Here is a 26,465-nt window from a genome sequence, read left to right on the forward strand (position 1 = left end):
CAGGAATTTACATTTATATTATATTTAATTACTTATTTTTAATTTTTATACATAAATTATATATATTTAAAATATTGTTTTTATTAAGTAAATGGAATAAATAAAATATATAAAAATCGTAATATATAGATAGAATAATTCATGATATAATAATAAATTAATCTATCCATATATTATATTAAATTCGAATTTGTATATATTTTATTTATTCCATTTACTTATATAATATTTTTAAATTCATTTTGAATACATATTCTGCTATAATTTAGTGTTATTTTAAATCACATAATAAACATTCAATTTCTGTAGCATTTGCATAAGTCAAAAGTGATTTAAACAGCGTTGACATCTTATTACAAGCAATGCCAAAAGAGACTAAAAACAAAAACAAAAAAAGAAGAGCAAATGAAATACAGTCAAGAGCTATTAAATTGGCAACGCCCACATAACGGAATGCAAAAGTCAGGCAGCTGCTCATCGCCGAGCAGTTTGTATCTATAAGATACATTTCAACTGAGTCGGAGCTGTGACTCGCACATAAGTGTCTGAGTGTGTGTCTGTATTTGTAATTAGTGGCAGAGCTGTGCCGCCTGCTGCGACCCCATTGCCTACCACTCCCCCCTCTCTCAGCTTGGCCCGTTTCGTCTGCAGTTTTTGTCTGTCTGCCTTTTTGAGCATCGAGATATGCGAGCAAAAGATGAGCTACAAATTTCTCAAGTGTCAACACCAAAGTGAGCCATAGAGTTGAGAAGAGTCTATGTGTGTGTGAGTGTGTGTGTGTGTGTATCTGTCAGATACTTTGCTGTGCGCATATACATCTCTGTTTTTGGCCATGAAATAATCATTTTTCATTGCAGACAGACAAACATTGCATTTAGTTAATGCACACACTCACACATAGACGCACTCTCACACACACGGCACACTCACTGCTGTTATTAATAGTCATTAGCAAGTCGCCAGCTAATGATGAGAGTTTTGTCATCTAACAGATACAAAATACTCTACTGATCAATCAACAGTTAGCCCACATCTATGTATGTATATTCATATAGATTTTACACTCATATCACATTTGCACTTTTTGACAGTTGTGTCGAAAAGTTAATGAACCGCACACATCAGACCAAAAATGGACTGTGAAACTCTTTTTGGGCTTGCGAGTTCATTGAACGACGCGCCGTTTGCTCCGTGCACGAAATTGCCAACTAATTTGCACGGAAATTATATTTTATTTATTTGATATATGCACCGTGCTGAGCTGTTACGCCTGGCCACGCCCCGCCCGCTCGCGTTCGCCTCGATCGGGGCTCAATAAGGAGCGCATATCCTTGGGCAATTTAAATTGCAGCGATAAGCTTTAAACTGCGCGCACTTCCGGCATGTTGCAGTGCCCCTGCCCCCCCTTTCCCTTGACCAGAGCACTGCTTTAGAATTTGCAAAGGCCAGAGGCGTAGTGGAACAACTTTAAGCAGGGTTAATCTATGGAGCGGCACGAGATTTGTCAAAATATTTAAAATAATATTATTATATTATTTATTTGTGACAAAAACAATTTTGTATGTACCTTAAATATATATATGTAAAATATTAAGAATTTATTTGTTAAATTTTATTATTTAATTATTTGTTAGTATTTAATTTAATTTTTTTCATTAAATGAATTTTTTTTTACATAAGTAAACAGTTTACGTATTTTATTCTTAGATTTATTTAATTTACTATATAACATATTTTTTTAATTTAATATTAAAGTCTTAAAACTAATGGAAGACGATATTTTTAAAGTATAATATAGGATTTTATTTATTTTTAATTTCCTTTAAGTCATACATTTGTAGTCAATCCCTCCTGCATTTTTCATCCACGGCTCTGTGCTTCTCGCATGCATACATACATATGCGGCCATGCAAGTATGGCCGGCATGGAAAGTGTTGGCAAGGATATGCTTAAACATGCAAATTTTCAATATGCAGACAAAACAGACTGTGCAGTCCAGAGAGAGAGAGAGTGAGAGAGAGATACAGGGAGAGATTGACGTAGAGTGAGGGAGACAGACTGTGTACATGCATGCCTGCACAGAAGAAAATTCTCAACGAGCGTAACGTAAAATGCATTTGGTTTACAAAAAGGGGGTTAACTGCAGCCCTCCCCTACCCACCTCACCCCTGCCTTGCCCTACGCCGGCTGCGCTACTTTGTCTGCGTCCTGGCATTCGATGAAATTGCCGGATTGTGTTGAAGTGTGATGTAGGCATCGCTTGTTTGTGCCCTGGACACGACTCCGCGCGACGAGGCGATGCGTTGCGATGCGATGCACTGTGCTGCGAGGCGATGCCAGGCGAGGCGCGGCAAGACGAGGTCCTTTGCCATAATTCTCGAATCACAAGTCGCGCTAGCAATATTTCCCACCCCGAAAACTTGACGAAATTAATTTCATAGCAATTTTCAGGCGGCGCTTGTTAAAAGTCTTTGCATATATGTATAAATATGATATATGTACATACATATATGCATAAATATACGTATGTCAGAGCAAACATAATTAACTTTGAGTTGAATTTTTGAGCTGTTGCCTATGCAGAGCTGCCATATTTGCATGCTTATTGAAGATGACGACCTAATAGGGCTACAGCTGGAGAGGCTAATATGAATATAGAGTTAATATACAGGAAGAAATTTTATTAACTTTAACGACAAAATTTAGGCTATTCCATTTTACTCCACCTCCATAATTAGTTTATATATTTAAATTAAATACGAAGGTCTAAATCAAAGATGTTTATAGGTACATAAGGTCAAAGATTTTATATACAAAATTTCTGGATATTTCAAAAAAAATTTTACTTTTAATAATGTTCATTTAAGCGAAATATTTGTTAAACTTAATTATAAGTGCAAGAAATATGTTTAAAATAATGTTTAATACACATGATTATAATAAATGTATAATAACTTGTAAAACACTTCTCCTTTACTGTTATAATCATATTTAAATTAATGTATTAGTATCTCACAGATGAGTCTTAGTATCTTACAGATACTCTTCTGTTTTATCTGAGGTCTGCGGCGTTCCTCGACATCTCTTGCATTGATATATATCATCAGCTCATCCTCTGGCTTCTCTCGTCTTTAGATACATTTCAAGTTATCAGATACTTTTTTTGGTGCTCACCCGCTGCCATCACTAGGCGTTCTATAGCACACGCCAAACACTTGTAATTCGTAGCATATCAAAAGCGAGAACCAACAAACAAGAAAATTGCCAAATCATGGTAGCATTACGATGGGTAGGAAAAACACAGAAAAAGGTCTATAAGGAGAGAGAGAGAGTGATGTGATAGAGGGGGGCATAACATACTGAAGTGCAGTCGCTGGTCTAATGTAGATATATCTCGTCATTTGACAAGCTGACGCTTGTTGGTTTTCATGTTGCCTTGATAAATTGAATAAACATTTTTATGGTATAATTAACTCATGTTCATGGCTAATGCGAATGGCACGCCCACAAAAAGAGACTGGAAGAGAGAGAGAGAGAGAGAGAGAGAGAGAGGAAAAACAAAGCAAAGCTAAGCAATTAAAATGTTCACATTTCAAATGAGCTCTGTTGGCGTTACTTATACTAGAATTTGATGACAGAATTCTCTGGCTCTTTGATAGTATTTTCGTTTAATGTTGAAGTATTTTTTTTAGGTGGTATTAAATTTTAGAAATTTAATAAGTCAAAATAACTTTCATATTAAAATAATTTTTTAATTTTTTGTGATGGAATGTTTTTGTTTATTCTTTTAATATTTGTTTCATTCTTTGCCAGGATTTATCTATACTTCAAGAAATAATATATATGTACATATATAAATTATTTTTTTTAAGCTCTTTCCAAGTCTTTCAATTAATAAATAATTCATATTTTCTTTACGGACTTTTTGTAATGATAAAAAATATTTCCGATTCGAATTCCTTACCTAAAATTAATTAATTATTTTTAAAAAACATTTATATATATATAATATAATACCTTGAAATCCCTGTCACATCATACAATTTATAAGGGATCCACCCTCAACTACACCTACACACACACTCACACACACAGAGATATACAAAATAATAATTTAGATAAAAGTGTGCATAATTTTGATAAGGATATTTGTCTGACCGGGCGAGCGAGCCAGAGGAAATTTATATGCTCGCACCTAACTGCAAATTGTGTGTAATGAGCTGAGCGGCGTTTACCTTTGCCTTCACCTTTGCCTTTACCTCTGCCTTTACCTTTGCCGTTGCCTGTGCCCTTGCCTCTATCATGTTTATATAAATTTTTGTTTCTTGCCACTCGGCTAATTTAGTGGCACCTTTTGCGTTGTCTAAGCCTGAAGAAGACATAAATTTGTTAGCGCCTGCCCTGGGTTTAGCTACCAATTTCTATGTTTCTTTTTTTTGAGGGTGTTTTGTTATTTTTTTGTTACTTCCTACTGTCTACTGGCCCCGTGTCCAGGCTTAGGCTTAAGGCATACAACACAAAAATTAGTCAACAACAACAACAACAAGAAGAGGAACACGAAAAAAGGTTGCCGACGGCCCAGAGATACGCCGCGGTAGAACATAGATCGGTCGCTTCAGATAAGTTCTATTTCATATTTATGTTGGAAATTAGGCAAATTTTTAGTGGCGAGATAATTTGTGTACGACTTTGTCGCAGTGAGTGAGAAAATTGCAGCTAATCTACATTTATCTCAAATTGTGTGTGGGTGTGGCCATGAGGGAGGGAGCTATATTACGTGAATTCCATCAGATTTGCTGAGTATAAAATGAATATTTGTATTTTTTAATTTTTTTATTTCAAATATGTTTGCACTTTAATACTAGATGGAAATTGTGTTGTAGACATAGGTATATGCTATTTGAGAGGAAAGTATAACTGGGAAATGGGAGACTTCTTATGGCTGCAAGATGTACAAGCTAAAGTTGGTCAGTGAATAATATAGTAGCTGTATATAATAACATAAAGGCTCTATATATACCGTTGTTTTATTTTATTATTATCTATTAATGTATTTTTTTTTCACTCACTCTCAATAATATAATTATTATATTAAGATATATATAAACTAAATTTCATTCAAAAACATTTTATCCTAGAAATGATAAGCGAAAAATCAATAGATAAATCCAGTGCAAATTATTTAACCAACCAAAGTCAATATAATAATAAATAGACCAATCAATATCATGGAACTACATCCATTGCTCTTCACTGAACTAACCCATGCCCATTTTCCCACATCGTTTCACGTTCTAAACTACTCTAATAGCATAATTAGCTTTAACTCACATTTCAATAAATACCGATTGATTGGTTCAACAAGCGCCGCAATCAGAATGTCAGGCAATTAAAAGGTCTGAAACTAATAATTAATGAAATGCTAAGAATCCAATTAACACACTATCCATAAATACTTGATGAAAATGTGACACTTTCTCACAGTTTTCTAGCCATCGAGCTGATATTGGGTTTTTCATTCTGCGAGGGCTAATTAAGATATTTGGAAAGTCAAGTCAAGGCTTGGCTTTTGCTGTTGCTTTTGCTTGTTTGTTGGTTAAGAAATGATTTTATAATTGCGCGTTTCGAGTGTGTAATTATTAGTTAGTTATCGGTTAGGTCAGCTCGAACTGAGGGCTAACTAAACACTCGCTATTATATAAGCCATATTTAAGTGTTCCCGCAGTTACTCCGTTTTTGTTTCGGTTTCTGTTTGCCTGCTTCGTGGCCTATGGGCATAAAAATGAAGTTATTAAAATTCATATGCCATATGCCATATGCTGTATGGCTTATGCCAAAGGGCCGTCTACGAGCGTTTATGCTTCTCTTGTAATTATAAATGATTGACAGCACGCGTTTTCAAAATATATGTAACCAGAAATGTTGGCCCAGCCACAGCCTGGTGTAATTGTTTAATTGCTTAACAAATTGAAACAATTGCAAATATTGTACATTAATTACAAACCACAACAACAGAAATTATGCAATTTTAACAATGTTTGCAAACATAGATTTTTAACGATTTTTAGCTGTAGGTAAAATTATTCAGAATTATTCTTAAGATCTTAAGATCTCTTACATTTCTAGCAACTGAAGTAAATATAAAAATAGAATATGTAAAATTGCTTTATACTAAATGATTTATTTTAATTTTTGTATATTTGTTTACTTATATTATAGCTTTTTAAATTCATAATGTGTTTTTATTCCATTTTTTAAAGTTAAGTTTAGTTTAGTTATATATTATATACTAGTTTTGTTTATATATATTTTTTCATTTTTTAAAGTTTGCTTGATAAATATGTTTTCATTATATTTAATTTTTTTGTTTTATGTATATTATAATTTGTTAATTTTTTGTAAATATTATATTTTTTATTATTATTATTTTTTATTTGTAAATTATTATTTTTTCATTTGCTTACCGAAAATTTGTATTGCAACTAAAATTATTTGATAAATTTTTTCTTTTATTTTATATATATATTATATATTAAGTTTATATTTTTCTTTTATTTTACATATTATTATTTATATATACGTTTTTAAATAAATTTCAAAAATATTTTTGGATAGAAAATTGATAAACTAATATTTTATTTATATAATTTTTCAATATCTAAACATAAGGAACTTTTTTATTTACAACTTATAACTTACGAACACTTGATGTACTCCCCACTTCAAACAAACATTCTCAAACCATTTTGGCATTTTGCATTTCGCTGGCCGTATTCGGACCGCATTATCTGCCTTAGCAACTAATTAAAAAGTGCATTAAAACATATTAATAACTAATGTCCGCACACACAAGCAGCTGTACAACAACAACAATTAACAATTAATAACAAATGTCCGTGTTGAAGACAGACATCATTAGAAATTGATGACGCATGTCGCGTGCAACTGCAACTGCAGCATGTACTACTCTCTCTCTCTCTCTCTCTGGCTTTGTCTATCTCTGCATGCAATGCTTAGCTGCTGGCAACCCTTTAACAATGCCCTGCCTTCCCCTTACCGCCGTCCAACGCTTCACAAACGACTCGAAAAGTGGAAATGATATGATAGGAGTATAAAACACGGACTTGTAATTAATTAGACTTTCATAAAGAGCACAAAATTCTATAAATTATATTCCATTTGGCGCGGCATAAATGTCAGAGGCACAAACCTGAGCTCCCTCTGCTGCTGCTGCCCCGTTGCCACGCGCGACTGCGCATCACGTGCGGCTGCATTTTGTTGCCGACTTCACATCATCATCATCATCGTCATCTTCATCATCATCATGAGCTCATCATCGCGATCATTTATTAATTGCTTAGATGTGGCACTCGCAAACGAAAAACATTTTATTTTTTTTTTTTACTTTTTTTTTTATTTTGTTACTCTTTTGTGTTATAAATTGTTTATTATTATTTTTGCACATAATTTAAATGGTTTGTTTTTGTTTTCTTTTCGCTTTTTGATTTTCAGCTTTTAAAAGAGTGGGGGAGAGGATGGGGTTCGGGATTGGAGTTGTTTTTGTATATTTTGTTTTTTTTTTTTTTTACAATAATTTGCAGTTAGGAACAATTAGACACAACAACAAAATTATATATAATTTAAATAAAACAAGCGAAACTCTCCTTTGCACTAGTTCTAAGCCTAATTAAATTAACTAATACTGTTACACGGCTAAAACTAAGAACTACACTAAATACAGTTATATTTATATAACTACTATATATATGTATGTATTTATATATTTATTTATAAGACAAGTTTATGCGCGGCAACTGTTGGATGTCTCGAAATTTAAGCGAATTTCTTAAAAACTCAAGTTAAACCTATTTTGTTTCAATATTTTCATTTAGATTTAGGTTCATTGCTCTTGAAATTAAAATTTTTAATTTTTGTATTTTATAATTAATTAGCAGTTCAGTTATTTATTTATATATATATATAAATTTTTTTTTTGTTTTTTTTTTTTTTTTGTTAAATTTCTTTAAAACTTTTACTGTTTTTTTTTTTTATATGAAAATTAATCGAATGAAACCTTCAAGGCCTAAAACTTAAATATAAAATACATAAAATTGTTTGTTAATTATTATTATTATTTTTTTTGTAAAGCCTGATTTTTGTAAAGCAGCTTGAATTTTTATATACCAAAATTGGAGCTTCTTTAATTTTTTTTTTATATAAATCTCGAAAGTTATAGAAACATACAAATAATTAGCTAACAATTTTTTCAATAATATTTTTATGAAAAATCTTTTTTGTATAAAAAATGAATTTATAATTTATGTTTATTGGCTCAACATTTGCCTAAAATGTTTTTAACTGTTGTTTTTATTACTTAAAAATACAAAATTGTTTATTATTGGTTTTGTCATTTATTTTGGTCATAAATTTTGTTGAGTATTTAGGTAGGCGTGAATATTTTTTATTTTTCTTCTGCTTGTATTCTCAAATTTTATACCAAATTGTAGTTCAAGCTTTTGAAATTTTTTTTTTAATTGCAGTATAATTTTCTATGAATGTTTCAAATTGTTGATAGTGGAATGACTCAAAATACAAAATGTTGCGTGTTGAATACTTTGGCTCTTACTGCATTTCAAGTAAGTTTTTATAAATTTTTAATTACATTCGAATATTAGGGCTTCTTTTATATATTTATAGGCCATATAAATCTGTTGCTTAAATCATATTTAACATAATTTCTCAAATCATTTAAGAAAACTCGCATAAATTTCGAAACACGTCTCAGCTGCTTGGCATAAACAAGCTGCCAAATTTGAGTGTTTGCCACATGTTGCTGCAACATGCTTAGCGCTGCACAGCTTTGAGTGATTACAGTATTTTGTTTTCTTCTTGTTTTTTTTTTTTTTTTGGTTATTTACAAACATGTTCGATCATTGCACATACATTTCGCATAGTAGTTTTCATTGTTTCTAGGGGCTCTCGGCGCGCAGCGAGGGCGAGGGGGAGCTGGCTGGCTGGCCGTGCTGCGGCACCTGATACGGACTGAAGCGCTGGGGATAGTGGCCCAGCTGCGTCTTGATGCGCAAATCCGGCGACGCGGAGCCGCACGAGGATGTGGGCGTGGCAGGCGCTGGCGGTGCATTGACAGTCGCTGCTGGCGGCGGCGGTGGTGGCGTGCGGCTGACGCCAGCCGCTGCCGCCGCTGCAGCGGCGAAGGCCGCCTGCTGATTGGCGCTGGCCAGAAAGCCGGCCGTTAGCTGCGGCCACTGCTGCTGCCACATGCCCAGCTGAAAGGCGCCCAGCGAGGCGCTCGGATGGGGCGGCGGCGGTGCTGGCGGTGCGGCGCGCTGGTACAAATGTGGCAGCAACATTTCCGTATACGGCGAACGGCCGAACATTTGCAGATGCTGGCGCGCCTTCTCCAGCAGCGCCAGCGATGCGGCGTCCGCCTCTTGGGGCGTCAGTTGCGCCATCAGCGGATCCGGAAAGAAGCGCAGCGGTGCAGCGCGCATGTGCTGATCGAAAAAGAACGAATCCATGGGATCTCTGCAAAGAACAAAGCCAACAGAATACACATGAATAAGAGAGAGAGGAAGAGAGAGAGTGAGAGAGAGGGAGAGAGTAGGGGTTAAGCTAAACTTGTTGCAACACGGAGGCAAACGCCAAGGCAGCAATAACATAATTACGTTGAAAGTAACTGCCAATTGCCGACACTAAACAACGCCAGCAACAACAACAACAACAACAACAACAACATTCACTCATTATTTTCGTGTTTTCATTTCATGTACGAATCGGCTTCAAAGTTAAATGCGCCGATCTGTAATTTACGCCACTTAAGACGCCGCCGAGCCGGCTAAAAACATTGAATGTTGTTGTTGTTGTTGTTGCTGTAGTTGCTGCCGTTGTCCATGCTGCTGGCTGCCTGCGTTTGCTGTCTTAATAGTACACGTAGCCGCCGCCTTGCAACACTTTTGAAGTTGCTGTCCGAAAAGAATGGGAAACAAAAAAAAAACAACAAAAACAAAATACTTCCTAAAGAGCAGCTACCCTTTCCCCTGCTCAGGGCAGCGAATACTGTTTGATTATCCTGTGCAACCTGTGCGCAACATGCAACATGCAACATGCAGCATGCAACATGTTGCTAAGGCGCAACTGGGGCAGCCAAGTTTGAACTCTTTTAATCAGCTGGAGCATATGAATCGAAATATGTATGAGGGGGGCAACTGGGAAATCGAGAGTTTAAAGTGGAATGTTTGAGGGATTCAGATTATGAAAGACGGTAAAACAACTGGATTTAATCGCTTTGCCTTGACATTAGAGTAGTTAGAGTATTTGAGTAAAATACTTTAGCTAAAACTGGACTTACGAATGTATAGATTAGTTTAGCTGAATCCAATTGATATATCCTTAGATTAATATAATGCTGTGACAGAAGACATTCAAGGGGAGAACCCAACCAATAGAACTGATATGGCTCAGTTCATATTCGGACGAGAGAGAGCTTAGACCTATGGCGACTAAATTAGATCTACATATCTATATATCTACATATCTACATATCTATATATCTATATATCTATATATCTACATATCTATATATCTATATATCTACATATCTATATATCTATATATCTACATATCTATATATCTATATACTATCTATATATCTACATATCTATATATCTATATATCTATATACCCATATATCCATATTTTACATTCCTAACTCTCGCAACTGTCGGCAGATCTTCTAAAGAATTTCCCGCTGCTCCAGTTTAAACAGTTACTAATTGAAATAGATTTGGTTTGCTCGAGTTCTACGAGTGTTTTTTCGTTTCGCCACTGGCTTTCACACCATTTCGCTAATCAGCGGCTTGGGCTTGAGCTACTGTGCGCTGGCTCAGTGAGAAACCTCGCTAAGGCGCATCAGCAGAGGTTTATCGTAAATGAGGTCGTAAATCAGCAAACAAGCCGCCATAAAAGTGTTCGGGGTCAACTATTGAACTATTTCAAGACTCACTCCAGCGACGCCCGCGCTGCCCTTAGTGCTACTTATTAATAAAGAAGTGGAAGAAGAAGATGATGATGAAAACAACTCACCTATCAAAATCAGTCAGACGCGACGAATCGCGAAATCCTTTTGCGAACGGATTCGAATCGATTTTCAATTTTGTAATCAATTGATTCTGATAGGCCGTCACGGCCGTGAATACCGTCTCCGGGAACACGAACGTTTTATGATCCATATCCTGCAGCTCCTTGGGATTGCCGGGTATGCTCTGGCCATGGCTCAGTCGCACCAAGTGTATCCGTGGCTGATATCGATGCATCGAATTCAGCACGACCTGCAAGCAAACGAACAACAAAAGCAGGCATTTTTTTATTTAGAATTTCATTCTCTCTCTCTCTCTCTCTATCTCTGTCTCTCTTGTTGGTCTTATAAAAAATTTACAACAATAAAAAAAGTAGTCGGCGTTTGTTTTGACGCTTTTCCGGAGCAGCATCCTTTATGGCGGCGATAAAAACGGTGGCTGGCTCGTAAACAGAGCGTCCACACTTTCCATGTTATATGGCCGGGCATGATGTAGGGTCACAGAGTGCTGCTATATACATATATACTTATGTATATATAGGAGCCATGCATGCAGGGGAAGTTTTTTAGCTTTTGCATTTGCCACCAAATTGCCAACAATTTTCATTCATTTTTTGGAATTTACACATGCCAGCAGTAAGACAGGCTATACACCCTCTATGTGTCTCCCTCTCTCTCTCCCTCTCTCTCACTCTCTCTTTTTAGTGTAGCTCTGACAATGGCAGACCAGTCGCTGCGGCTTTTTATATCCTTTTGTCTTCTAGCTAAATTATTCATAAATGCTTTGCGCCAGGATGCTTAAGGAAGTGCTGCTTGATAATATCTTGTGAATCTCGCGTGAATTTTCGCAGCTTTGCCCTTGCTTGCACAGGCTGAACATACTATTAGTGCTCACTGTAGTGTGGAAGAAACAAAACTTTACTTGCAAATATTTTGTATATCCAATTTTAGTTTTCTCATGCTTTAGTTGGATTGGATCTAAAATTGTGTTTAATGATGTTTACAATGATACACTCAGATAATTCAGACAAGATAATTAAGTATTCACTAGTCCGTTAAAGCCTTACATCTTCTCTATAACTAGTTTTTCTAACATATTTGAAGCAAACTTTAGTAAATGCATTACTATTTACTAAAGTTAGTAAAACGAATATAATTTCGATTTTTGATCAAGAATATCCTTCTGTGGTTTCTATGCTCTGCCCTCTCTCTCACTCGCTCCATGTGAGCAAACATCCTTTCTCTCTCTCTCTCTATGTGTAAACAGCATTTCTTTTTCTCTCTCACTCGCTCTTTTTGTGTAAATGGCTTATCTCTCTTTATCTCTGTCTCTCTCTATGTATAAGTTTCTCTCTCCCTACCTCTTCCTCTCTTTTTCTCTCCCACTCTCTATCTCATTCTCACTCTCTCTGTTTCTCTCTCTCTCACTCTCTCACACTCTCTCTCACTCTCTCTCTCATTTTTCCTTTCTTCACACTATTTCTTTTTGTCTCTCCCATTGCTAGCAATTCACTTTCTATTCCATGCATTAAAGCCTTATAGCTCATCGATTTGTTTTTCTTTTTCGTCGCTTTGCTTCGTGTCAATGTGCGCTCTCCCAGCTGTCGCCGCAGTTAACCTTTGACCCGGCACACACACACACAGACACACACTCAAACACACACACACACACACACCATCTCTGCTGAAACTCACCTGTCCGCTTTTGTCCATTTCGTTATTTGTCAGCTTCACCTTCTCGAAGGAGACGACTTGTTTGCGCAATGCCTCCGGGCTGATGGGGCTATCGGGATGGGCATAAATGCGTGCCGGCGGCGGTGGATCCGCCTTGCCGGCCACCAGCCAGGAGCTGCGATGATATGCATAGCGATAGCGCCTCGAGTCCAACGGCACAATGTCCAGCAGTACGGCATAGCGATCCGGCGGCTGGATTTGCCGTAACGGGCCCGAGAACGAGACACGCACAGTGGGGAACATGCGCCTGAAAGTAGACCAAACCAAAAAGAAATTCCATGAGGATAATGTAGGAAATTCAATACACAAAAGAGAGAGAGAGAGTGAGAGAGGCAATATACGCCAGCCACTAGAAAATAGAGAAAAGCCTTAGCTTTCTTTTATTGCCTGGCATTGTGTGGCGCTAGAGTTGGGGGTTGGATTTTGTTTCCGGGGGTTGTGTGTATGTAAATAAGACGCATATTTAATTTTATGACTTTTAGCACGTTTTTGACACATTTCCGCGACGAAGCAGACCTCATCAGAGTGCCCCAACTTCCAGGGGCCAAGAAACAAACCACAGAAACAAAAAACTCAACTCAACTCAAGCTGCGGCCAGGCAAAGTGTAAATGACGCTAATGACCCAGCCCAGTTCTGTTGTCATTTGTCTTACGGGTTTCTGTTTATGTGACTGCCTGCAAAGGTGTGCGAGAGTGTGTGTGTGTGCGAGTGTATGTGCGACTGTGTGTGTGTTGAGTTGAGTTGTAAACAAATGTTGCAACATTTGTCATAATAAACCAACTAATTAACAATACAGCAAATAGAGTTTTTGATATGATATGAGTTGGACATGGACATGAAATGATAGTAGAAAAACTATATAGGGTATGCATATGCTATATGAAAATGAGGCGTTGGATAGTTAGCTTTCTCTTGAACAATGATACTAATAGCAATAAAAATTATTTATACAAAATATTGCAATAAATAAATGATAAATAACATTTAACCGAGAAACTTATAGAAAGTTTTGTTTGCTTGGGTATAAAGAATAGACATAAGACTTAAATTAATTAAAATGCTGTAAATATATGTTTGTATTCTGTAGTAAATTATTATATATAAAATAATTTGTATAAAATAGAGCAAGAGAACATAAAAAATATATCAAATATACATATATAGGCTAGCTACAAATTTATAAAATTCTAACAGGAATAATAAACTATGCAAAATACACTTTCAGCTCAGTTTGAAGTAAGAGCAATAAACAAGTTATTCGTTCCTCGTTCCTGTGCCAGACTAGGCCTTGTCTTTATAGTGCTTTAGCTTATGGTACGTATGTATGTATATCTATATATTATACATAGAATATATATATAGAATGCAATAAATCAGAGTCGAGCCCGTTCATCAGCTGTCGCATGCCAATGAAAATCGTGCCGCAGACACAGGTTTATAGATGAATAAAAAATAAAAGATATATATATGTATATATGCATATATATAATTGATAATAATTTCAGTTAAAATGTCAAACATGAATCGAAGGCGATTGCAGGCAGCGAGTGCTATGACATGTTGTATGGATAGGGAGAGGCGTGGGCGTGGCTGGTGGCAGAGGCGTATGTGTGCGTGTTGGCCGCCATGTTGTGGCAGAGTAAACTGCGTGTGTGTGTGTGTGTGTGTGTGTGTTGGTAATAACTGTCATTGCTGTGGCAGTTGCAACTTGCAAGTCGACAGTCGTTAGTCGTCAGACGTCAGTCGGCATGTTGCATGCCACAATTAGCACCATTGTAGCGGATTGCTTATCGCTGCGATGCCATCAGCTGAGGCGATGCACTCGACCCTGACGCGCTGGCAAATCTATTCAAGAAGCAGAGAAATCAACAGCTGCAGCTAAGAAAACTTTCCAACACTTTTGATAGCTTGCTAATGTGTCCATAAATGTGTGAAAATGCCAAACGCCAAACGCCAAACGCCAAACGGGCAGCCAGCCGCACGCCCAGTTAACTGCCACGCCCAGCACTAACGTCGCAAACGCCCGCCTTTTGAACGCGCTGCGCCAGCGGAAATGTCGTAAATCATATTCTCAGCATTTACATACATTTTTATGAGCCAAACTCGGCGGCGAGCTGCCTGCAGGCCCTGCCCAGCACAGCCCAGCTCTCGGTGGGCGTGGCACACACAGCCAGACAGAGAGAGTGAGAGAGAGAGACTTTTAGCTTTCTGCTCTGCATTATTATTTTGCTGCGTCTAAGTGTGGATTTTATGTATTTGTTTATGGGAAAATTAGGGAAATGGCTTTCGCTCATTTTCCAGTCGGAGTTTTTTTGGCTTTAGGTGCCAAAGGTTACAATTATGAAGTTTACACACCATTTGCCATAGAGGGTTGCTCCAGCCATACTTCTCGACTTCACTCTGGACTTTCAATTAGCTTGACCACAAATTCACACACACACACTCACCCTCTCTTTCTCTCACACACACTCTCTCTGTGTTTCAGTTTGTTCCAATTAGTTGACTCTTCACTGTTTTTTATATGTGGCGCATTTTATCCGCACTTCCGCCCCGGGGGGCTAGACGCATACATTATCAACACCTTAGTTCCAGCAAATTAAGCCGCCAGCTTTGAGTTAATAAATGCAACTAAATGCTAATTCTTGCTGCCCTCCTGCCTTCCATTCTTTCATCGAGCAACCCCCAAGTGCAGCCCTGGACAAAGCAAAACTGAGCGATCTTATCGTCGCTTGTAAAAATATATGAAGCGCAGCTCAAACGGCACTGGCTCTTCTCTCTCTCTCTTACACACTGTCTCTCCGAGGCTATCTCTTTCATTTTTTATTATTTAATTAATTCATAATTTAATAGCTAAAAATACTCAGTAAAAGTCTGAAAATTCTGAACAAAGAGACGACTACACTGGGAAAAAAAATTGTATGATTAAATTAAAAGATAAATAAAAAATAAAAATAATAATAAAAATAATAATATTATGAATATTAAGAAAAATGTAATACATCTATTCAAAACTAAGTTTCGAAAAACTTAAAGAATAAAAAAAAAAACTAAATAAATGTGTAAATTTGATTTTTCTCATAAACAAAATTGAAAACTCTAAGTTTTTTAAATATACAAAATTAAACAATGGAAAATTCTGAAGACCAGCAAGATTAAAAAATAATGAAATTAATTTTTTTTTAATTTATAATTTTTGTTTTTCATATTACTTATTTATTTATTTTTTTTTTTTAATTTAAATTTAATATTATTTGCTGAAATAAATATATAATTTATATTATATAGTAATCTCTTTTATATACAACTCCTTATTTCTCTCCGTGTACCCACTAGGCTATTTGGGGTCAGCTATTAACTGCCTCTTAAAAATGCCCACAGCTCCTGCACCTTTCTGTTGGGTCTTAACTTGTTTCATTGCTGTTGTCCTTTAGGCCGAATGATAAATGTTCGCTCACTTGGTACAGCTGCTCGCGGCAGACAATCAAATGTTAATGAAGTTGTACGTAAAATTGGTTCGAAATAAATTAATATGCGAGCTCTATCAAGCTGGCCCAGAGTCGCGCTTTGTATTTATTGTATTGAGTTCGGTCTTCAGGCATGAAAATCGCAATTGATACGCACCTTGGCAGGGGCTACTGTCCGCTCGATTAGAACGGTGCGGAACCGACTCTCTGTATGCCAACAATTGCCTAACAAGCGTGAAGAGTTGTCGCTAAAATATTGACAAACATTTGCCGTTGACTACCAGCTGAGCTACCTCTCTCCCTCTGCCTCTACCTCGCACCCTCTCTCTCTCTCTGCCTCTATATGTGTAGATCTCAATTGCCGCCCGCTGACTTGGCTGGGACAATTAGGCCGCCTGCTTGCCTTTGCCTTTCTCTCTCATTGCAACCGCCAATTGCTGTTGGTTTCTGTTAACCGCTGACAGTGCGTGACAAAATCCACAAAAACCACGTGACATTTTATCTCAATGACCGCAACAACAGCTCTCAAAAGACAGACAGCACGGTCAACAGGTAAAACTCTCGACCCGGCTCGATCCTTTTTGGCCCTGTGCGCAATGCATTGTAAATCATTTTCGGGTTGAGATGCTGAGTTTCTTGTGCTTCTTCTTACTTGATTTGGTAACCCCTCTCTCTCTCTCCCTTGAGGTTCCTCTATTTCTCTTATATAGAGCTGATCTGGTGGGATTTGGTATATATAGTCTCAATTCTAGTTGACTTTGAAATGGAGGAAAGGGAATAAATTCTATAATTTTAACTTACATACTACAAGTTTCCCACCCAATTTGCTGTCTACTCTTCTATATATGCAGGTATACTATTAAGGTATGCATACTATAAATATGATAAAAAGCCAGCAGCTGCTAAAACGCAACTCAGCTTTTAAGGACGAATGTATTGGGTATATATTTAAGCAATTTAAATGATATCACTCAATGGAACAGAGCCCGCAATTGTGAATGGCAATTCGCAGCAGTTGCTGCTGTTGCTGGCAGCCAAACGATGTGCTGACATAGATCCATATCAGGAGTAGAAAAAAAATAAAAAAAACGGGGTAATACTTTTGGGGGCGTTGCCCGGCCCGCACAAATGTAAATAAACAAGCGGCATGGAGGTGCTTTGCGCTAATTACAGGGCGCACGGCTCGGCGACGGAGGCAGTTGGAGTCGTAGTCAGAGTCCAAATGAATACAACAAAACAAAAACAAATGCCAAAAAAAAAAAAAAAACAAAACGGGATTCGTAAGGACAAAGGACATGCAAATGTGTTGTTAGCGCGACAATCGGCAGCTATTACATTGCAATTTATACTTTGTGGCGCTGTCAGGACCTCGGCGGATGAATCGAAAGCCAGCGAAAGGAGTAAATTTGTTAATGTGTCGCAAATGCGCGCAGCGGGAGGAAGGCGGAAGCGTACAGGTATCCCATACTGAAAGGGGAAAAGAAACAAAAAACTAAAGCCAAAAGCCATACACACACACACATACACACACACACACATTAGAGCAGGCTGAAGAAGAGGTTAGCATATTCAGTTCCTAACTACCAGCTAGCGACTAATGCGCATTTCGCATGTCATCAGCCAGAGCTTTGAGCACTGAGAACTGAGACTCAAAGCAACAGCAGCAGCGACAAAGGCAACAAAGGCAACGCTTGGCTCAAATTTATGTTTCATGCATGATATACCCTGCCGAGCATATAAGTGCTAAGGGGTATATACATATGCATGGCAGGTGAGAACAGAATGTAGAAATTCATGTGGGAATAAATTGAAATGCTTTTATATAGGCTGCTGTTTGTTTCATAAAAATATTCTAATATATTTTAAAAAATATATTTGATATATAAAAATTTACAATATGTAAAAATATATAATAAAATTTGTAAACAAATTATATTATAACATACATATTTTTCGTAAATATCGAATTTCTCATTCAACTTTATTTCAGTTATATTTGTTTTGTTTTTTTTTTTTTCTTTTTTTTAATTTTTATTTCTTTTTCTCTTTATTTTTATTATTTATTTATTTATTTTGATTTTATTTTATTTTTTCTTTATTTATTTTTTTCAATGTCATTATAGACGTGTTTGAAGTTCTAATAGTCCAAAATAAAATAGATTTATTTGAAATTCAAATTCAAATGGGCTTTGTCAATACAGTTTAGTTTAGTACAGGGTATGCTGTAGTCACGCAAGCCAGCTTCTATTATGCACTCGCATTTGGCATTTTACATTTCGCATTTTATACGACATTCGCACGAAATCGTCAAGCAATAATTTCGTTTTTTTTTGTTGAAGTCAACTTTGTTGAGTTGCGAATGAAAAGTCGTTTAACCAAATGCTGAATGTGAGTGAAAGAGATGGAGAGAATATACATATACATGTATATATATATATATGTGTGTGTGTGAACTGCAAAACAGCTGACAAGAAACAGCCGCCAATTCGGCTGTCTCTGCCTTTATTTTTGTCTTCTTCTCTTTAGCTGTTCAAGGGGTGGAGAAGTAGAGGGGCGGGGGGTGTGGGCCTCGCGGCATGTTGCTAATCGAAAATCGAAAATCGACGGCACATTATTTCGATGCCTTGTCAATCAAATTGTGGGGCAGCCAACAGCCGAGCAGGAGGCATCGATGGGTGGTGCTGGTGGTGGTGGTGTTGGTGGTGCTGGTGCTGGTGGTGGCGGCGGCGGCGGCGGCGGCGGCATTCGTAATGAGAAACTAACCAAAAAGCTGCTGATATTTTGCAGTTAACTTGAGCGGGGCGTAAATGTAAATGGCGAATATGATTGTGAATGTGAATACCACCAGGCACGCCACGCCCCGCACCACCTACCCCGTTAGCCATCCCCACCGTCTGGGACAGACAGAGTGAAAGGTGTTTGTGGAGTTTATTGATTGTTCAAGTTTTCAAGTTTGAGTTCGCATTCAGGATGAGTTTTTTGTTTTTCTTTTCGAGTTGGAGTTCGAGTGTCTGATTAGCGTCGATTGATGATGAGGCCCGAAATTGTTTGATGCCACTGGGCGACATGTGGCCCGAAGGCGACTAATTGGGGGACTGAGTTGACTATCAAAGCTGAAATTATGAGCGATGGCAGATGAGAAATTGGCTAAAAGGCAAATATTTAACTGGTAAGGTAAAGACAGGTAGCAGAGATATCTATAGGTAAATATAGTGAGAAAGAGGAAGAGTGATAAGAACAGAAAGAGAGAAAGAGAGAGATAGAGAGACAAGAAAGACAGAGGGAGATGTATACGTAGAGCGTCTGAAACAGAAAGAGAGAGAGAGAGAGAGAGAAAGAGTGAGGCAAAAGTGAGAGAAAAAGTCAGAGAGAGAGAAAGAGAGAGAGAAAGAAAAGGAGAAATGAAAATAGAGGGAGGATAGAGTCGGATCAAGAGTGTGACAGAGACAGAGAGAGAAGGAAGAAAAACACAACAGAAGAACAATTGCTTATTATTTCTATTATTGCTATTACTATATTGTATATATTATCAGTCAGATATCCCACTTTATAAAATGTTAATGATGATGTCTTCGCATTTATAATATTTCACTTAATTTCAATAATTATGTTTATGCCGAGCAGAGTATCTGGATCTATTCTATGGCTTCTTTATGCTTCACTTGTTGGATGCCAACTTAATTACTAGCAGCAATTTCTATGGAGCACATCTTAACTTGGGCAATCCATGCGCCTCGGGCAGCTGCTGTCAAGTGCCTCGACTTGACTTGCCCGAGACTTGCAGTCAGAGAAACGGAGAACAAGAGGAAGACAAAGGAAGCTTCTCACTCACCTGCCCGTTTTGGTGATGATCATTTCGGTGCCGAGCTCATGGAACTTATCCCAGAGCTCTTTAGTCTCCAGATGGCATTGCACGGGCAAGAGATCGTCGCAATTGCAGGAGCCCAAGATTTTGGGCGTTGGCAGCTGTTAGCGAGCGAGCGAGAGAGAGAGAGAGAGAGAGAGAGAGAGCGAGAGAGAGTGAAGGAGAGCAAGTTTAGTTGTTGCATCTAGTTTTAGTGTTTGGATTTATTTATTTTTTGTTACCTGCGCAGGCTCCTCGGGGGACAGGCGCTCGTCCTCGCTGGGGCTGTGAGCTGCGCGGGCGGGTGGCGGCGAGGGCGTGGCAGTGGTGGCAGCTGCAGCCGTTGGTGTGGATGTGGCACGCCCTCGATGGCTGCTAGATTTGCTGTGATTGTTGTTGTTGTTGTGTTGCTGTTGCTGTTGTTGTCGCTGCTTGTTGGCTGTTGCATGAGCCTGTTGGCGCTGCTGCTGCTGCTGTTGCTGTTGTTGTTGTTGTTGCTGCTGTTGTGCAACACGCAATGCATGACGCGCATGCTGCTGCGCCGCTGCTGCTGCGGCTGCTGCTGTCGCTGCCGTCGCTGCCGCCGCTGCTGCTGCTGCTGCTGCCGCCGTTGGCGTTTCGCTGTCGCTGCAGTCAACCACATCAACGTCAACATCATCGTCCGCATCCTGCGTCGAATAGCGCTCCACAGATAATGGACCTAAAAGAGAGACAGAGAAAGAGGAAGAGAGAGAGAGAGAGAGAGTGAGTATAAAGAGAGTTGTCTAGGCGGCAACAACATGTTGCATGCAACATGCAGATGTTTTTTTGCAGATATGAGACACACAAATTCAATTATTTACTCGGTGATTTCATATGTTAATATGCGTGTTGTTGTTGCTGTTGTTGTTGTTGTTGCTTTAATCAAATGCACTGAGCGAGGGCTGGCCAAAGGGGCTCAACAGCTGCAAATTACGGCATCTAAATAGTTTTGTGCATGCATACAAATCGATAAATATCTCTCTGTATGAATATATGTATATGTGCATGCTCATATCATGACATGCAGTGCACCCTAGCCACGCCCCTTTTGCAGCTGCTGTTGCCCACCCCAACCCACTTTAGCATTCAAATAGGCTTTGATTATTTTATTGCCGCGCACATTTGCCGCAATTATCAAGTCATCAACGTTGCATTGTCATCAATATGCAATTTGTGGCATAAACAACAGCAGCAGCAACAACAACAGCAACAACAATAAAAAATACAGACTATAATATCATTGGCCACTGTGCAACACCGCGAGCAGCCGCTGTGGGTGTGAATAGCTCGGCTAATGGAGCCGCGAGTCTTGGCCGACTCGATGCGTTAATTAGCATCAAGTAATGCATATTTATTTCTGCTAATTATTTATATTGATTGAATACATAAATTGCACGAAAATCATAATAATAATTATGAAAATACTAATTAAAAAATAATAAAATATATGTAATTATTACCAAATATTAATAATAATATACTACGTAATTATTTGGAATATTGTTTGATTTATTAATATGCTGAAAATATGATTTATAAATGATTTATAGAGATATTACTCAAGTATATTTTTATTGTCTCACAAAGCTATTTACGCTAAAAATAAAATTAATACAAAATTTAAGAAAATATACTTGAATAAAAAAATCTAAGAAAATAAAGAAGAAAATATAAAATAAAATGTAGTAAATTTAAGAATATGGTTTACAAAATAATATAAATAATTCTATTTAAATAAATAAACATACAGAAATATTGTAAATATATTTAAAATAACTATATAAAAGCAAAAATCATTTTGAAATAAAACTATTATTATTATTATTTTTTTTTTTTTTTTTTTATATTTTTAAATTGTTATTTGCAGCTATAAATCGTTGTATATTTTAAACACTGAATCTATCTAAAATAAAGAAATATATCTACATTTTGCAAAGTAAATAATCTAAATGAATCTCAGTAGAGTTTGTAGAATTTATAGTCTATGGAGAGTATCTCTAAGGTATCTAGAGACCTTTGCCTAGATTTCTCTCTGCAACACAGCAATTGAAGTCAACAGCTCGAAACTAAATATCGATATTAAATATACGACTATCCAACCTATATTTCAGGCTTTATCTTGACAAGTTTTGCTTCAGCAAATTATAGTTGCATTAGTGAAAAATAAAGGCAATAAATTTAGCTCATTTATGTTTCAAAAACTGAAATTGCTCAAGATATCATTTCCTTGGTATACCATTTGCTTATATACTCCACCATGTATGTTGATAGAAAGTTGGGGGTAATTTTGATAGACAACGACCTGTATAATAAGCTCAACCTCATTATCATTTCATGTGAAATCTCTCTATTTATTTACTCTTCAATGGGAAATTTTGAATACCCTAAACCTTCTATAGATTCTTGTATTTGATACAATTCTGATAATATTTTGTACAACGTAACCAAATATTACATCGATAATAAGAATATTGACGAAATATTCTGTTGTTTATATAAAAGCCCCGAATATTTCCAAGACGTTTTAGCTTTTACTTAATGCAATAGACACATGCCCAAAAAATATTCCATTTAACTAATATATATATCTCTCTTTCTCATTAAATGCTATTCAAATCTTGATCTTATATTTACCTTAAATTGCTATTTAACTAACTAAACTAGTTATTATACTTATGCTTTTTTTTCTTCAAGCTCCAAGCACAATTTATATGAAAATAGTCTCCTATTCATTTTTCAAATTGCTCAATTTAAATGAAATTCAATTTCTTGTCATAAAAAAATCATATTTTTATATCAATTCAAACACAAATCCAGCTTGAGTTCATATTTTTTATGAACTGAATTAATCCGATGATGTCTAACGGCACTTAGCGCATGCCAAATCGTATTCAATGTTAAGATTCGATTTTTATTTCTAAATCGAGAAGAGTCTATAAACTCTGCACAAAGATATTTATGTAAACTCTTTTCTCTTCTTCTTCTTGTATTATGAATTAATAAATATTCATTGAATACACATTTTTATGCAGCTGCTGACTTGAAAAAATAAATGATGAAACCTATCGTAAAAACGTCTTTATAAATAAGCCCCGCGAGGCTCATAAATGCGAACAACAAATTTTTTTTGGAATTCTCAAAAGCGTTTTTAACACCTTCGAAATTGTTGAAATGCTCATAAAAACTAAATAATTTATAAAGCTGATTAAAAGTATTAAAAAAAGAGCGAATGACAACAGAGAAATATTTGTGTGGCCTATAAAAATTTTAATTATTGCTTAAATATTACAAAATGTCTAGACTAAAAGCTATTTTTTAATAGGATATGCGAATGAATAACGTAATCTATATATATATATAATCTATACATGTATGCATATATTTACATATATACATTTCTCGAGCCTTACTATTTAGAACGATAAGAACTAGATTTTGTTAGTTGTTATTTAAAAAAATATATTTATATTGTTGAAGAAGCTTATTTGCATTAAATTTATTATAGCAGTTTATTTGGCTTTTATATATATTTCTCTTTTAAAAACCAACAAGAAATTATATGTAAACTAATACCAGAAATATTCCTATTGGAGACAGTATAACAGATTGCAGACAAGATATTAATTTAAAAAAATAAATGAATAAAATAAGGAAATAAATAGCTTAAAAATAAATTACAATCCTAATTTTAATTTAATCAATTTTTTTTTTATTTTTGTTTTTCTTTGCATATTTTTGCTCATCTGTACTTCATACATTCGTCAATGCATACATATTTTAGTCTTTAGCCTTTAGATATTCTATCTAATCTTATGTATAGACTGTGTGAAATCAAATTTAGATTCTCATTTGAAATGTTAATTAATTAAGTATTTCAAAATAAAGATTATATAAATATAAGATAAAGATATTCATTTTGTATAAGTCTAGTTAAGACTGCCTCAATTATTTTTATTTATTTTTTTTTTATAAATACATAGATCTGCTTTGAGTATCTTCTACGTATAAAGCAGTTATCTATCTTTAGAGATGTCGTAAAATACAAAATTTCTAATTATCTCTTATACATTTAGATATACTTATATATAGTCTACTACTTATCTAGTCCAGCTATTCTACTGCCTAGTAGTTCTGCTTCTAGTAGGCTTAATTTGCTAATCCATAGATTAGAATAGCATTATATATAATAGATCTCTATAGCTCTAGATATGGACTCTATCTACCATTCTCAATATTTATCTAGTTTGTGCATTTTCAATCTTCTAATAAGCATTTCCACTTAACTACAGAGAAATGCTCGATATATATGTATATGTATATCTATATAGAGATGCGCATATAGTGGAATCACTGTATTCATGTTAGTCTCAATTACTTTAGCTACTCACTCAGACTCCTTTCCGATGGCTCGCGGCTGTTGGAGGGGGCGGGGTTTCCGCCTCTCGCCATAATCGCGGCAATTGAGAAATCCGTGGCAAAGGAAATATTATGCTGATGATGCTGATGATTATTCAGATGATGATGATGATGATGGTGATGGCTGTTGTTGTTGCTGATGTTGCTATTGCCATTGGCAATTGTTGCTGCGGCGGCAGCTGCTGCTGCAGCAGTTGCCGCAATTTGTTGCTGCAACTTGACTTTAAAACTTTGCGGCGCTGTTGGCGACGGCGACGTCGGCTGCGGCTTGGCATTCGCCGGCTGATTGCTAAGCAGCATAATATTTCTATTATAATTCTTCAATATAATTTACAAAAATATTGCAATCAATTTTAAAATTCAAGAATTTCTATGTTAACAATTCTCAATCAACACATTTCACATAAAGCATTTTGAGTGTGTCAAGTTTTGTGTTTTTTTTTTTTTTTTTTTAATTTTCCGCGCGCGATTTTGTATTTGATTTTTGTTGTATTTGATATATTTTATTGTATTTCGTTTCTTTGGGCTTTTCGTGTTTTTGCGCTTTGCCGTGAAAACCGCTTTACAGTCGCACAGCTGACCATTGAATGAATTTGTGGCAACTGCGATTTGCTTTTTGCCATGTAAACGCATTCGCAACAAGCCGAAGTCGACTCTGGCTCCCCCGCCCTGCCCTGCCCTGCCCTGGTGCTGCCCTGGCCCCCTTCCTCGTGCACACAGCTGACGATCTCTTACGGCGAAAAGTTTTCAACACCACGTAACGCGCTTACGTGACGCGCGTTACGGCAAACAACTTAACGAACTAACGTGTGAGAGGCTGCGTCTAAGGCACTAGTTGTGTTGTTGTTGCTGCAGTTGTTGGAGCTGTTGATGCTGCCGCTGCTGCTGCTGTTGTTATTGTTGTTTCGTTGTCCGGCTATGCGCGGCTAGCGCAAAATACCTGACAGCACTGAGGCGCCGCAATTTTACGCAGCTCGCGCAAAAGCGCCAAAAAGTTTGTGGGAAAGCGCTCACGTAAGCTTCGCACGCAACGTAAAGCGGTTAACCGCAAGAGACAGACAGACGAGCAGCGCTGCAGCAGCAGCAGCAGGAGCAGAGGCACCAACAGCAGCAATCAGCGCTGTGTGTGCAAGCGAGCCAGCAATATGCATAGACCACATGTGTGTGTGCGTGTAGCGCATTCCAATGCAGCGACGCGGCAGCGACGCGTCGCCTCACATAACTCATGCTCACTTTTGAGTTTTCCAATACGAACGCTAAATTCCCATACACTCAGCTGAGCGCGCACTGTGGCACATGCGTGCAAGCGAGATGGCTGCTGACGCTGCTGAGCGCAATCGAGTGAGCGCTTCGCTCTGTGGCTGGCTGTGTGCTTCGTGTTGTCTCGCTTTGGCGAGCGCAAACAAGTTCATAAATTCGTCATTTTGTTTTTTCGGGCTGTTGACAGTTGGTCTGCTTAGTAGTTGTTGTTGTTGTGTTGTGAACGTTTGTGTGAGTGTGTTGGGAGGGGGTGTGTTTTGTACATTTCGTCGGCTATTTACAAATATTTTTTCTGCTGTGCCGTGCATGAGTGATTTTTTGTGCGGCGTTCCATTGCCAAAGCGTTGCGAGTTGTTGCACATGAAACTCACCACGTTTCATGTTCAATGTTTTGAGTGAGTTTCTTTTGTTGGTGTGCACTGCTGCCAATTCAGCTTTTTTCCCGTCAAATCTGGCTTTTTCCGAAGACAAATTGCGGGAAATATTTAAGAATTGCGGGAAGCGGGAATTCTGGCTTTTTTGAAAATGAATTAGGCTTTTTTCGATTTTTTTTAATACTTCGATTTTTTTTAAAACTGAAAACATGTACTTTGTATTAAATATTGTATATATTTTTTGTATATATCGAAT

General features: G+C 36.9%; 1 protein-coding gene across 1 annotated transcript; it reads right to left on the reverse strand.

Annotated features, from left to right (window-relative positions):
* Positions 1 to 8,701: 8,701 nt before the first annotated feature.
* H15 (T-box protein H15) lies at positions 8,702 to 25,573 on the reverse strand. The gene is made up of 6 exons (XM_030384791.2): positions 24,548 to 25,573; positions 20,381 to 20,838; positions 20,127 to 20,260; positions 12,791 to 13,076; positions 11,104 to 11,348; positions 8,702 to 9,546 (listed from the first exon to the last, which is right to left on the reverse strand). Exons 1-6 carry the CDS (start codon positions 24,873 to 24,875, stop codon positions 8,970 to 8,972), a joined length of 2,028 nt encoding a protein of 675 aa, XP_030240651.1. The 5' UTR covers positions 24,876 to 25,573; the 3' UTR covers positions 8,702 to 8,969.
* Between the last annotated feature and the right edge of the window lie 892 nt (positions 25,574 to 26,465).

Source organism: Drosophila navojoa, chromosome 3 (assembly GCF_054131105.1).
Source record: "Drosophila navojoa isolate 15081-1374.11 chromosome 3, UAZ_NAV_1.0, whole genome shotgun sequence".
NCBI lineage: Eukaryota > Metazoa > Arthropoda > Insecta > Diptera > Drosophilidae > Drosophila > Drosophila navojoa.

Coding starts and splice junctions, on each gene's coding strand:
- H15 (XM_030384791.2), bottom strand. CDS start 24,875: ATGCTGCTTAGCAATCAGCCGGCGAATGCCAAGCCGCAGCCGACGTCG. Junction 20,261..20,380: donor CCCCCGAGGAGCCTGCGCAG/GTAACAAAAAAT, acceptor GCTCGCTAACAG/CTGCCAACGCCCAAAATCTT. Junction 13,077..20,126: donor ATCATCACCAAAACGGGCAG/GTGAGTGAGAAG, acceptor GTCTACTTTCAG/GCGCATGTTCCCCACTGTGC.